Below are 13,163 nucleotides of genomic sequence, written 5' to 3'. Positions count from 1 at the left end.
TGTGAGCAGGTGGCTTCTTCTGGAGATGCCCCCACCCCACCCAGCCTAGAATAACAACAGGAACATCATCGGAAAGGAACTTGGGGAATTGCCTCCTGGGCTGACCATCCTCAGCTGGTGTCTGACTCTCTGTAGCTGCCCCACTCCATCCCCTCTCCAGGGAGGCCTCCAACACCCTGACAGCTCTCCTGGCTCCATCCAGGGGTGGCCTCCCAAGGCAGGAAGAGCTCACTTCCTCCCCACAGTGGTGACAGCAGGACCTGGTCTCGGGGCCGCTGTGGAAATAACCTAGTTCCTGCAGGTGCTCCAGCGTCTCCTCCTTGGCAGCCCCTTGCAAATTACCACCGAGATGCAACACAGGCCCGAGTGTGGCCTGGTTGGTGGTCATGTCTGCTCTATCAGTCCTCAGTCCACCTGGTCCCAGGGACAGTCATGCTCTGAGACTTTTGCCGTGTCACACCCACAAGAGTGACAGAGTCTTCGGCCTCCCCTCGGAAATCTGAGGTCCCTGGGGTCAGCTCCTCCATGATGGGCAAGGCTCCAGCCCCTCATCAGAGTCCTGCCCTCTCTCTCTGGCTGCCAGCTGCTGAATCCAGCTGTGAACAGATTCAGAGGTTTTGCTGAGCAGGACTTGAACTGGGATTCACATTACAAGGACACTTGCAAGTCGCTCCGGCAGACAAACTCTGGGACGAACACAGCACGGTTCGTGGAGATTTATGTACACAGGGCAGAGACGGCACCCACCCGGGTCCAGCTGGACACGCACACTGTGGCCTGGGGAGGCATCTAGCGTGGGGATGAGGACTCGGGCCTGTCCCCAGACAGTGCAGTGGCTGCCGATCCCTTGGTTTCTGGTAATTGCACTTAGTTTCCTGGCATTCAGGTCTCTGCCCCCTTGGGCCTTCAAGGTGCCAGAGCTGGGACATGGATGTGGCTCCAAGTTTGACAAAATCCCCATCGTCCCTGCAGAGTCCTTACGGCTTGGGCTGGCCAGGACCCAGCCACGTGTCCAAAGGCTTCCTCTTAAAGCTATTGTCAAATATACATAAATTCTGTTTGCAGTCTCTGGACTTTGAATAGCTTGTTTCGCTGTTGAATTTGGTTTGAGTGGGGTTGGGGTTGCCGCAGCGACTCAGTTTATTCCATAAACTCTTTTTCTATCCTGAAAGATTAAAACATAATTTGAAACAACACAAGAACCAAGGGTTAAAATGACTGGAGCATCCCTTGGCTTTATCTGCCCCCTCCCCCCACTGCTATCATGAACACCCCAGCTGAGCCCTGAGGGACCTTCCCCCACAACCCAGGAGAAGCAGCAGCAGCAGCAGGATCAGATCACCCATCCCCTAACACCCACCCACCCCCTGTGGCCACCCCCACCTCTGATCAGATGGGACTGAGTGTCAGCTGTCCTCTAAGACCTGAGATCCTTCCCTTACTCAGTCCATAAACATCGAATGAATATCGACCATGTGTCCAGCACTGTCCCAGACACTTGGGTACAGAAGGTACCAGACCAAAGTCTTTGTGGACTGGGGTCAGCCTCAGGGACGCCCATGAGGACATCAGGCAGGGCCCTGGCCTCGGAGCTCAGCCCAAGGGGTCCAGGTAGCTACCTGGTGGGTGCTGTAGGTATCCCCGGAACCCAGGGGGCCCTCAGCCTGGGCTGGATTCAAAGACAGAACTCTAGAGTCTATGGGTCCTGGCAGCCCCTGGCTCTGAAATGGTCACTCTCAGGGAGAATGTGCAAGGGTCCAGGTGTCTAGGGTGGGAGCTGGGTCCTGGGGACACACAGAGCTCAGTGGTCAGAGGAGGACCAGATGCTGAGGTGGCCTTGTTCCAGAGGTCCCTGAGCACGGCACAGGTGTCAAAACCCAGCACAGGACAGGGGTGAGAGGGAGCTGGGCGGCTTCTTACATGGGCACCCTGGGGCACTTTGCACGTAAGTGGCAGTCTGGGCCCATGAGCCGTTTGTCCAGCAACCTCCTGCTCCTGCAGCCCTTGAACCTGGAAGCCAAAGACTCTGGACTCTACAGAGGACTTACTGGTCCACACGGCAACTGAGAGCACCAGGGACTGAAGCCAAACTGGAGAGAACCTTTAGAATAAAACAGAGTCCCCCTTTGTGGATGAAACTCCACCGAGGAGAATCTTCTTCACAGTGAGCCTCCCTGATGACTCTCTGTAGCTGCCCCACTCCATCTCCTCTCCAGGGAGGCCTCCAACACCCTGACACTGGGTCCCCCGGTGACCCAGCCCCATGAGCTGAGGCGTCCAGCACAACGCCACCTTCCACAGTGCCTCATCTCTCAAGGAACGGGACCGTCAGGGACTGGGAGGACTCCTCCCGTTTTAGAAAATCATCATTTTCATCTGCGAAAAGGAAAGGATACCAACCTGAGGTCTTGGCTCACTGAAGTCATCAAGGCCACAGAATGAATGCTAGTGAGAAAAACAAAAAAAGGAACAAAAACTATAAAATAATACCAAAAGAAAATGAGGAAAAGAGAAGAAAAAGAAAAGAAAACAGATGTAAGATATGTAGTATGGAACTCAATGACAGCATTTTACAAGAATTATGACACTGAGTTGTTGGGTTGGGAAAGAGAAATGGGAAGTAAACAGGCCTTAGGGACTGATCTCCCCTGGGAAACGCATCCTGGGGCCTTCCACACTCAGGGTGGGTTATCCCGACCCCCTCCCCAAACATGCGGCTGTCTCAGACAGGGGAGACTGACACTCTGGACGGGGACGGGTCTTTTTGGTGCTGTGATGTGGACTTCACGCAGAACGTGGGCAGGCCAGTATAAACAGAGGAAGGCCCAGCCAGTGGTCGTGGTCAGTGGCTCCCACCAAGAGACGGGGCCATGATGTGTGCACCAAAGATCAAGGTAAATTCCACTCAAGGTCACCCAGTCCAACTTACAGACCAGCAGAGCCCTTTCCCCTACACCGCGCTTGCCCAGCCCTCTACCCACGGGCCCCATGTGGCTCAGGGCAGCTTTGAATGTGGCCCAGCACAGACGTAAACTTCCTTAAAACATTATGAATTTTTTTTTTTGCAATTTTTTTTTTTTAGCTCACCAGCTATTGTGAGTGTTAGTGTAATGTATGTGTGGCCCAAGACAATTTTTCTTTCAATGTGGCCCAGGGAAGTCAAAGACACCCCAGCCCTATACCAACTTTACCAGGGTTCTTTCTTCCAAGAGAGTCACTGTTTAAAATCTTTCATGTCATTTGATTAGTTTACTTACATAGAAAAAAATATCAGGGAAAAACGGTCTTAACAGGAGGAAAAATTAAACTTGTCGACTTAAAAGTAGAATTCTTTTCTTACCCTTTTCAGGACTTGCTTTGTTGAAAAGAAGTTGCAAGTCATTAGGTGAAACATATCTGAACATCAGCTGGGGCTTTTGAAAATAATCCTTGAGTTGGTCTTTTTTTCCCCCAAAACAAGGTAATATCTCCTTATATTATTTATTGGAAAAGTCCAAGCTGACAGCCATCAACTTCTAAACAAGGTGTAGGATCACTGGAAGTCAGAGCTAGAAGGGGCCTTGGGAATCACCCAGCCCTTCATCTTCCACATGGGGAAACTGAGGCCTGGGGCGAGGGAAGGATTCATTAAGACCATCCAGTGGGGTGTGGCAGGAAAGAGTTTCTGGCAATGACAAAGGGACTGATGAGCCAGGGATAGTGGTGGCTGGAGCTATTTCCATGGTCACAGGCCCCAATGCCTATAAGGACATGAAGGTGGCATGAGGCATCTTGGAAGGTTTCCAGGCCCACAGGCCTCATGAGGCGTCCATCCTGGCCAGTCCCTCCTGCTCTACATGCCAGCCTCCACAACTCCCTTCTGCGGCAAAAGGAGACAGACCAGTCCCCAAACATTGGCTTTGAGAAAAGAGTCAAAACAGAGCCAGAAAGAGGATTCCAACATTTCCCAGGTATTCTCACTGCTGAGGTTATTTTAAGTGTGTGCTCATTGCACCTGACTTTTAACATTTTAATCAGCAAGGATGACCTTGGGCATGTTTTAAGCCTTTCTTTTATCATATCTGGCTCTGTAACCCATTTTACCAACAGACATGGTAGAACTACCTAGGAGATGGGAAGAACTGGTGCTGCCAGTCCACATGCCTTGCCTGGGCCCTGGGCTGCGAACTTTCATATCCTCAACCTAATTTCATCCCTACATCCACCCTCAGAGACAGAGCACCATTCCTAGCAGCACATGAGAACACCAAGGCCTGGGGCAGAGGAGTGAATTTCCCAGGCTCTCTGGGCCCACCTGGGCAAGACCAGAGGAGAGCCCAGGCTCATCTATCTGCAAAGCCAGCTCATGCCTCAAGCAATTCTTAAATTCAATCATACCTGAGACCCCCTTGAGTTCTCAAAATATCCTTAGGAGGTTGGTGGGGGTGGGCATCTGGCAGATGGGGACTCTAGGAATCAGCTAAAACTGGGGTTCCCATGAGGGTAACCAGGGAACTGGCAGGTGAGCCCTGCCCCCACCCCTGTGCACAGATCCTCAGTCCACTTGCGACCTGGCAGGGCCCTACGCCTCCAGCAGAGATGGGAAGGTGATTTCATCTGCAGGGAGCCGACTCTCACAAAAGAAGGGAGAGGAAGCATCTGAAACAGAGGTGAAATCTTAAGAGCTGTCCCATCTCTCTGGACACATGATTTGATTCTCTACAGGACTGGAAAGGCTGTCATCCCTTTTTTGGACAGCCCCGGAATCTGCCTTCCAGAGACTTCTGCCCTGGTTTGTCCCTGAAATGAGTCAGCTTCCTCTCTCACAAGACTGGCCTCAGACACATGAAGCCCAGAGATGCCCTTTCTATCTCCTCTTCCCAAGCTGATCCCACCTTGACCTTTGAGATTCAGGTGGGACCCCCTCTTCGGGCAAAGGCATGCCGGCCCCCGGACCTCCTGGATGGGTTCAGCAGCCCTCCATCTTGTTGCCACACTTGAACTTACCTCTGTGACACTAAATAGGCAATTATTATTTTTCTGTACTCATCCACAAACATTTGATGATGCCGTATCCTGCGGCAAGAAATGTCTTGAATCAGATGAACACCACGTAGACCCTGTCCTCAAGGATTCACAGCCATCAGGTGGAAGAAGATGAAGGGCAATGCCATGATAAAGCTGCTTTGCATGTGTCCTGAGCAAGACTCGTGTGTGTGTGTGGACCAACGTCATATGGAGGGGCAGGGTGGGATGGCTATGATGTCCATGGAGACCCCAGCCATCCCTTCCTAGCTGTGGGACCATGGACAGGTGTCCTAATCGATCTCTGCCTCAGTTTCCTCACCCATAAAATGGGCATCATGGTAAATGGGCTGGTGGAACATACCCAAAGCCCAGTGAGAGGCCAGCCTCACGTCCTCTGGGATGGGAGAGGCTGCGTCTTCCAGGAACATGCGACTGGTTTGGGGCATACAGAAGGTATTTAAAAATGAATGAGTCCCTGGAGGAGAACCTGTGTCTGTGGTTAGGGGGATGCCACCGACCTCAGCGGGCTAACATGCTTCACCTCTTTCCTAGTGAGACAGCAGGGGAGGGATTCAGGGGAAAGGCTTTTGTGAAAAAGACACACAGAGCTGCCCCAGCCTGCAGAATTTTTGACAGCCATTGAGAAGGAAATGCCTTTACCAGGAAGGAATTTTGAGGAGCTACCAATTTCCATGAGGTGCTGATTTGGGGGAAGAAGGGCAGAGAAAGGAGGGCTGGAGACAGAGTCTATGCTTTGGACGTTATGAAATAAAATGATTCCGTGCTAACATTTCATGGAAAGAAACCTGGGGACAGTGTGAGCTGCAGTCACCTACCTTTTCCTCCAGTTCTTTCAGGTGCCGCTTCTGAAACTCCAGTTTGTCCTCCAGTTCTCGGATTCTCTGAAATACACCAGGCTATGTGTCAGAAAAAGTACATTTTCCAGGTTTAAAACCTCTGCTTTTATTTTTATTTATTTTTTTTTTTATTGTGGTCTAGTACAGAAGCTATAAAGGATACAAACACTGCGGGCAGCTTGGTGAGCTCTGATACGTGCACAAGCCCGTGTCACCACCGCCCAAAGCAAGACAGAGAGCGTCCCAGCTCCCAGAAGGCCTTGGTCCCCTGGCTCAATTCCAGCCCTGCAAAGGGATTCTGTTCTGACTTCTGTCGCTAATAATGGATCGTGCCTGTTCTAGAAGTTTGTGGAAATAGAATTACACAGTACCCATTCTTAAGAGGGGATCTTTTGAAAATAAAACATTGAGACTGGGCCAAAACATGTAGGCACCCTGAGCAGCTAATAAAGGGCACGGTTGGGATGTGACACCAAGTCACGTACTTGTCCAAGATTTATTTAGCTGCAGCCTGGGGGCTGGGGGGGGAAGGGAGAAGGGCAGAGGAGGTGTTGGTGGGAGCCACTGCACCAGCATCCACCCTATCCTCTTAGAATCCCACTCAGCACGTGGTACCATGGTGACCAACAGATCCGGTTTGCCCAGGACTTTCCTGGTGTGAGTCCTAGGAAACCCCTCCGTCCTGGGCAAACCGGGACTCTTGGTCACCTTCCTTGGTGCTGCTTCTGCAGAATTAATTCCCTGGGTGGTTTACCATTCATTCCTTCCCGTCCCACGCAGCCTCTCCACCAAGGGAATCTGGTGAACTCCCCCGTGAACTCCCCCGTTTCCAGCTCTTCATGTGCTCACAGGGCTTAAGCCCCATCAAGGGCCCCACCAAAGTGGGTTCCTCTGGGGCAACTCTGCCCAGTGGGCTGCTGCCCCTTGTCCGCCCTGAATGGGATACAGAGCTCATGCACTGAGACAATGCTGGGAGGTGGAAGGGTGGACGATTCCAGCCAGCAGAAATTAAAAGTGGAGTCACCACAGGCCTTTATTCAGGCCCAGAGAAGCCATCTTGCATTCTGTAGGGCAGTGGTTCTCCAGCCTGTGTCAGCATCACCCAGAGAGCTTATTTAAATGCAGATTGCCAAGCTCCGCAGAGCTTCTGACTCAGCCTGGCTGGGGTGGGGCCTGCGTGAAAGGTGCACGCCAGCAAGCTCCTGGGTGATGAGGACGTGGATGGTCCAGGGCCCCTGCTTTGAGAACCACTGCTGTGGGCACATTTAGTCACTCAGTAAATAGGGCTCCATATGCCTGGGCGTGTTTCAGTCCTGGGGAGAAAGACAAAGTCTCTCCCCTTATAGTCCAATTATGGTTCAAACAATAGCAGCATACAAATAAATAGAAAGGGCATCAGATGAACGCAAACGCCATCAAGAAAACCAAGAGGGGCCAGGCGCAGTGGCGCAAGCCTGTAATCCTAGCACTTTTGGAGGCTGAAGCAGGTGGATCACCTGAGGTCAGGAGTTCGAGACCAGCCTGACCAACATGGTGAAATGCGTCTACTAAAAATACAAAAATGAGCCGGGCATCCGGGCATGGCGGTGTGCTCCTGTGGGGAGGCTGAGACAGGAGAATCGCTTGAACCTGGGAGGCGGAGGTTGCAGTGAGCCGAGATCATGCCATTGCACTCCACCCTGGGTGACACAGCGAGACTCCATCTCAATAAATAAATAACTAAAGAGGCGTGAGGAGGGTGAGGGGTGAGGGATTGAGCTGTGGGCTGGAGGAGACGTGGAACCCAGCAAGGACCTATGACAGTTCACCAGATGCACAGGAGGGGAAGGGAATTCCAGGTGGAGGGAACGGCACATGCAGGAGGCCAAGGGGCCTGAGGTGTGGGGACAGAGCTCAGAGGGTCTGGAATGGCCCATGTCCTGATGAGGTGCTCACAGCTTTGGGGTTGCCATGGGGAGCCAGTGACAGGTTCTAAGCAGGGACATGATGAGCTTTTGATTTCAGGATGATCACAGGGGCAGCCAAACAGAATGGATTCCATGAAAGAGACAGAGAAAAAAAATGATTCTCTTGGATCTGTGACCTCGGGCCATTATTCCGCCTCCCTGAGGCCTGGTGTCCTTATCTATAGACGGGTGCCGCCCACATCTAAGGATTTAACAAGCAAAATTGTACCAAGTGTTTAGAGCAGAGCTTGGCATTGAGCACTCCGTACGTTATTTTTTACAACCGGTAATTTTCTACTCTCTCCCACCCTGAGGGAATGGTGTGACCTCAGTCTGGCAGTGGCAGGGGTTTCCCGGCAACCCCCTCACATGCAGGGCGGCCGAGGAGCTGCTGAGTAAGCGGGCATGCGGCCTGAACCTGGCTTGAATTCTGGGCCCTGAATGTAGCAGCTGTTGGGCTCTGGGTAATGACACGATCTCTGTGTCTGGAACCCTCTGCTGTAATATCTGTGTGGGACTCCGTGACTCGGAGGGCAAAATGGGATCTGTAGGACAAGGCTTTGTAATCTAATGTCCAGCTTTACAGTTTCCAAACAACTTCTGAGAATCCCCCAGGAACAACTTCTGGGCTTTACAAATCAGCCTGAGAGCCTGGCTGTCATTCTGATCTTTCTTGACGTTCATGCTTAGGAAACAGTCTCTCATCAGAGTGTGGCAGGCCAGAAGGAGCAGTGGGTAAGAGTTTCCTGATCTGATGACCTGAGTTCACAGCTGAGCTCTGTTGCTTCCTGGCTGTGTGACCTTGGACAAGTTGCTTACCTTCTCTGAGCCTCACTCTGCTCTCCCGTGAAAAATGGCATCAATGACCTGTCTTCATAGGACTCGTGTGAGTTTCATTCAACCAACATCTATAGAGCGCCTGCTGTGTGTCAGCGCCACCCTGTCTCCCTGGGCTGGAATATTGCCCCAGCACCTAGAACAGTACTTGGTACACGAATGTTACAACAACTGAAAACAAAACAAAATAAAACAAAACAAAACACAGTGCCATGATGGCCAGCAGGGGCATCTTTGAGAGGTAGACGATGCAGCTGTGGCAGTTGGAAGGGGCTCTAGAGGGCTTCGAAGGTCAGACTAAGCAACCTAGACTTTGTACTCTGGGCACTAGGGAGCCAGTGAGGGTTTCAGGGGAGGTGCTGTGGTGGTGCTGTGTGTTAGGAAGGCTTCGGCAGAAAAAGAGACAATGGAGAGGGCATTGCCATCGTGAATTGTCCCAGCAGATGTCTCTGCAGGCCGACTGTGGCTAGGAAGTGAAACCAGTGCTACTGAACCCTCAGAGAGGGTCAGGACAAAGTGAATTTACCCCAATGGCTTCACTCCAACCTTCACTCAGGCAGAACCTTTTACAAAAGTGCAGAATCATTCTGTCGGGAAAGGTGCCATCCACTAATGGATGTTTTCACATCCTCTTTTCCTCTGAGTTAACAGGGCTGGAAAATGCCAATTTCAGCTGGTGCCGGGCAGGGGACATCGCTGTACCCTGTGGGCCGGATTCCAGGCGAAATACAATGGCAATGTCCACAGCAAACTGGGAGACTGGGAGGGTCTGTCCATGGTTGAAGCAGGCAGCCAGTGCTTGGGCCAGATCAGAAGTGGGGTGAGTGTTACCAGAGCACCTGGCTGTACTATGTCATGTCGCCTGTGTTGAATACATGAGTGTTAGGGACTATTATAAATATAAAGGTGAGAGAAGACACGATAATGATTAGGTTGGGTTAGAAAGGCCAAGTGCAGCAAATGTTAGCTGATATTCCTTGAGTGCTTACTTTGTGAGCACTTTAGATAAATTCTCCATTGACCACAACACGTCAAGACGTGTGCGTTGATTGTACCCATTCTACAGACAAGAAAATTGAGACTCACAGAGGTGAACTAACTTGCCTCAGGTTACATCATAACTAGGGACAGGATTTGAATAAAAATCTGTCTGACCCGAGAGCCTGTGGCTTCTAATGCTACATCATAGCTTTCCATATATAAACTTTAAAACATTAATTTTTATGTTCCTGGAGGGGAAAAAATCACGGCAATGCAGGTTTGAATTACTTCCCTTTGGAAAAAAAAATGTAGGTTTTGCAATACTCTTTTGAAAATACCAGATTTCTGGAGACTATCAAATGATAGCAACTAGCAAAGAATCGCAAAATATGAATAGTGAACCCTCAGGGGGTCATGCAGTGTGGAGACCAGGGCTCTGGCAGTGGACTCAGGACAGGCCTGGCCTAGAGGGGTCATTTTGTGGCTGGCTGACCTTCATCCAGCTGTTTTGTCTCTGTGCCTTCATCTCTCCATCTGTTTAAGCCGGTTTGAAGACTTAATTAGGTAGCCAAACACCTGTTTTCAAACAGGTGTTTTAATGATGCTCCTTACAACCACTTTCAGGGTGGTGGTTTCTCCGTAAAATCCTATACACAGGGTACTACTTTTGAAAATTGCAGCTGTTAGAAAACATAAAGCATTTCCTCAACCACAGTCAACTGTTCCCACCTCAGGGGCTTTGTACTTGCTGTTCTCTCTGCCAGGTGGCTGCCTGGCTCACCTTCTCCACACCATTTTAGCCTCTGCCTGTTTCTGACATCTTCAGTATTTATTCGAGTCTTGCTTGTTTCCCCTCCCCAGAATCTAAGAACATCCTCCCCATGGAAGCAGGACTTTGTCCACTGTTCCTCTCCCAACAGGCAGCACTGTGCCTGGCATGGGGTGGGTGCTCTACGCATAGTTGTTGAATGGAAGCCAGAAGCAGCAGCATCTCATTTCCCCAGCACCATGTGGCCACTGGGGCTGGCTGGAAAGTCTCCCCTTTGCCCCGGAGTCATACCTAGACCACCCACTTCCAGGAAGACCTGTTGAAGGAAGCATCCAGTAAAACAGATGCACTCCTAAGTTTGAAGGCTCCGGGCTACTGGCTGGGGGCTCCGGGCTCCCGTTGCTACTACACGCGTGCAACACTACGTGGAGAAGGGGAGCGAGAGTCGGCACACATCACGGCATCAACAGTTACACTGGGAGAGTTTGGTCAAGCTTTTTCACCTGCAGAACCACACCGGAGCCTCAAGGCAATGCCTGGAGGCGCAGCCGCTCAGAACTACCCATAGTACAGATGAAGAAGCTGAGGCCAGCAGACGTTAAGCCTTGCTGACCGTTCTGGAGCTGAACTCAAAGCAGGGAGGAGGTAGGTACTGGATTCTCCTGCCTAGTGTGCTAGAGGAGGGAGACAGGGTGATGGGGAAGGGAAAGAATAATAACTCATTTTCTTACTAAACCAAAAAAGTCACAAGACCCTTATATCCCCCTAGAACTCACAGCCATGCATCTATAAGACAAGGTTTGACAACTTGAAGTTGCACAGAAATCACCATGGGATCTTCTTAAATGTGGAATCTGATTCCATAGACCTGGGGCAGGGCCTGAGAACCTGCATTTCTAGCAGGCCTCAGCATCATGCCAATGTCCCTGGTCCCTGAACCACACTGAGTGGCCAGGGGGCAGCACACTGCCTTGGGTATTGACATCCACGTGATATGACTTAAAGAGAGTCCTCTTTCACTGAACACCTACCATGTACCAGGTGAATTGGTTTGCATATCTTATCCCATTAAAGCCTCAGAGCAATGTATTGTTGAATAAATGTATTGACTTCAGCTTATATGTACATATCACTGTATTTTTTTTTTTTTTTTTTTTTTTGAGATGGTGTCTTGCTCTGTCACCCAGGCTGAAGTGCAGTGGCCAGATCTCGGCTCACTGCAAGTTCCGCCTCCTGGGTTTATGCCATTCTCCTGCTTCAGCCCCCTGAGTAGCTGGGACTACAGGTGCCCACCACCTCACCCGGCTAGTTTTTTTTAGTATTTTTTTAGTAGAGACGGGGTTTCACCGTGTTAGCCAGGATGGTCTCGATCTACTGACCTCGTGATCCACCCGTCTCGGCCTCCCAAAGTGCTGGGATTACAGGATTGAGCCACCACGCCCAGCCTATCACTGTATTTTAATAAAACTGAGGTCAGGGAAGTTTCAATATTCAGTGGGAGAAAGGAGTGTCTATGAATTACCTTCAGCAGAATTCTCAACTAATTTGAAAATGATCCAAAGATAAAGGAAAAGCAATATCAACTCTGGTTAAACTACTGTTCAAGCTTCTCCATGCAATTGACTACACAGTTTGGTAAAAGGAAGTTATTTGTCCCGTATGATCTTACATAAACATCACAAAACACTTGCGTTTTAAATGACTGTTTTCTTTAAGGGATGCGAGTCCTCCACTGCCCAGCAGGCAGACACTGCCATGGCTTGCTCTTTGGCTTTTAAAAAAATCACTCAGATCCTGGGTTCATTTCTCAGCATGTGCAGCATGGGGGCTTTTCCAGGAGTCACAGTGGAATGTGGCATTGCCCTGTATCTTTACGGTGTGCTCTCTAACCCATCATACATTTCAGACTTAGGCCACCAAAAGCAGCACATTCCATGAGACTTGAATCTTTGAGTGGGGTAACGATTTTTTTTTTTTTTTTTTTGGCTCAAACACACAAATGTCGCTCTGTCCTTTGAGCAGGATCTCCTGAACACGAAATCAATTCCTTCATTTGCTGCATACTCAGTGAGCAAGTCCTGGAAAGAAGGCACAGTGCTTGGCCTTAGAGACAAGCCGGCACCCGGCTCCTAACACCCCATCTGCTGCTGCTACCTCCACCCACAGACTACACTCAGCAAGAATCCACAGTGGTCTGCACTTATTGAGAGCAGTTTACAAGTAATAATTATCTAAACCTTACCATGCCCCGGTGAGACAGGCATTGTCACATCCCCATGAGGAAGACATTGAGGCCCAGAGAGGTTAAATAATGTGTCCAAGGCCACACAACTAAGTGGGAGAGCGAGTTCAGAGCCAGGCCGTCTGGTCCCAGTGTCTGTGTTTTCAGCTTCTTTGCTGCCCTAAGCTGACCCACACCATGCTGCTCTACTGCCCAGAATACCCTTTCCCTTTGATGGTGATGATGATTGATTTTATGTTAACTTGGCTAGGCCATGGTACCCAGATATTTGGTCAAGTATTCTAGATGTTGCCGGGCATGGTGGCTCACACCTATAATCATGGCACTTTGGGAGGCCTAGGTGGGCGGGTCACTTAAGGTCAGGAGTTTGAGATCAGCCTGGCCAACATGGAGAAACCCCATCTCCACTAAGAATACAAAAATTAGTTGGGTGTGGTGGCGGGTGCCTGTAATCCCAGCTACTCAGGAGTCTGAGGCAGGAGAATTGCTTGACCTGAGAGGTGGAGGTTGCAGGGAGCTGAGAT

At 50.4% G+C, this 13,163-nt stretch overlaps 1 protein-coding gene across 1 annotated transcript in view; it reads right to left on the bottom strand.

The window, feature by feature from the left end:
- Nucleotides 1-2,396: 2,396 nt before the first annotated feature.
- The window catches only part of JAKMIP1 (janus kinase and microtubule interacting protein 1), a 177,899-nt gene continuing 167,132 nt past the window's right edge, over nt 2,397-13,163 (bottom strand). The window contains exons 20-21 of the mRNA XM_025385528.1: nt 5,844-5,909; nt 2,397-2,476 (exon numbers count right to left, since the gene is read on the bottom strand). Of these exons, the coding sequence (XP_025241313.1) occupies nt 2,426-2,476; nt 5,844-5,909 (117 nt within the window). The 3' untranslated portion in view covers nt 2,397-2,425. The remainder of the gene's footprint in view (nt 2,477-5,843; nt 5,910-13,163) is intronic.

Source organism: Theropithecus gelada, chromosome 5 (assembly GCF_003255815.1).
Source record: "Theropithecus gelada isolate Dixy chromosome 5, Tgel_1.0, whole genome shotgun sequence".
Lineage (NCBI taxonomy): Eukaryota > Metazoa > Chordata > Mammalia > Primates > Cercopithecidae > Theropithecus > Theropithecus gelada.
Note: the sequence above shows the minus strand (reverse complement) of the source record. Positions and strands in the feature narration are given on the sequence as shown.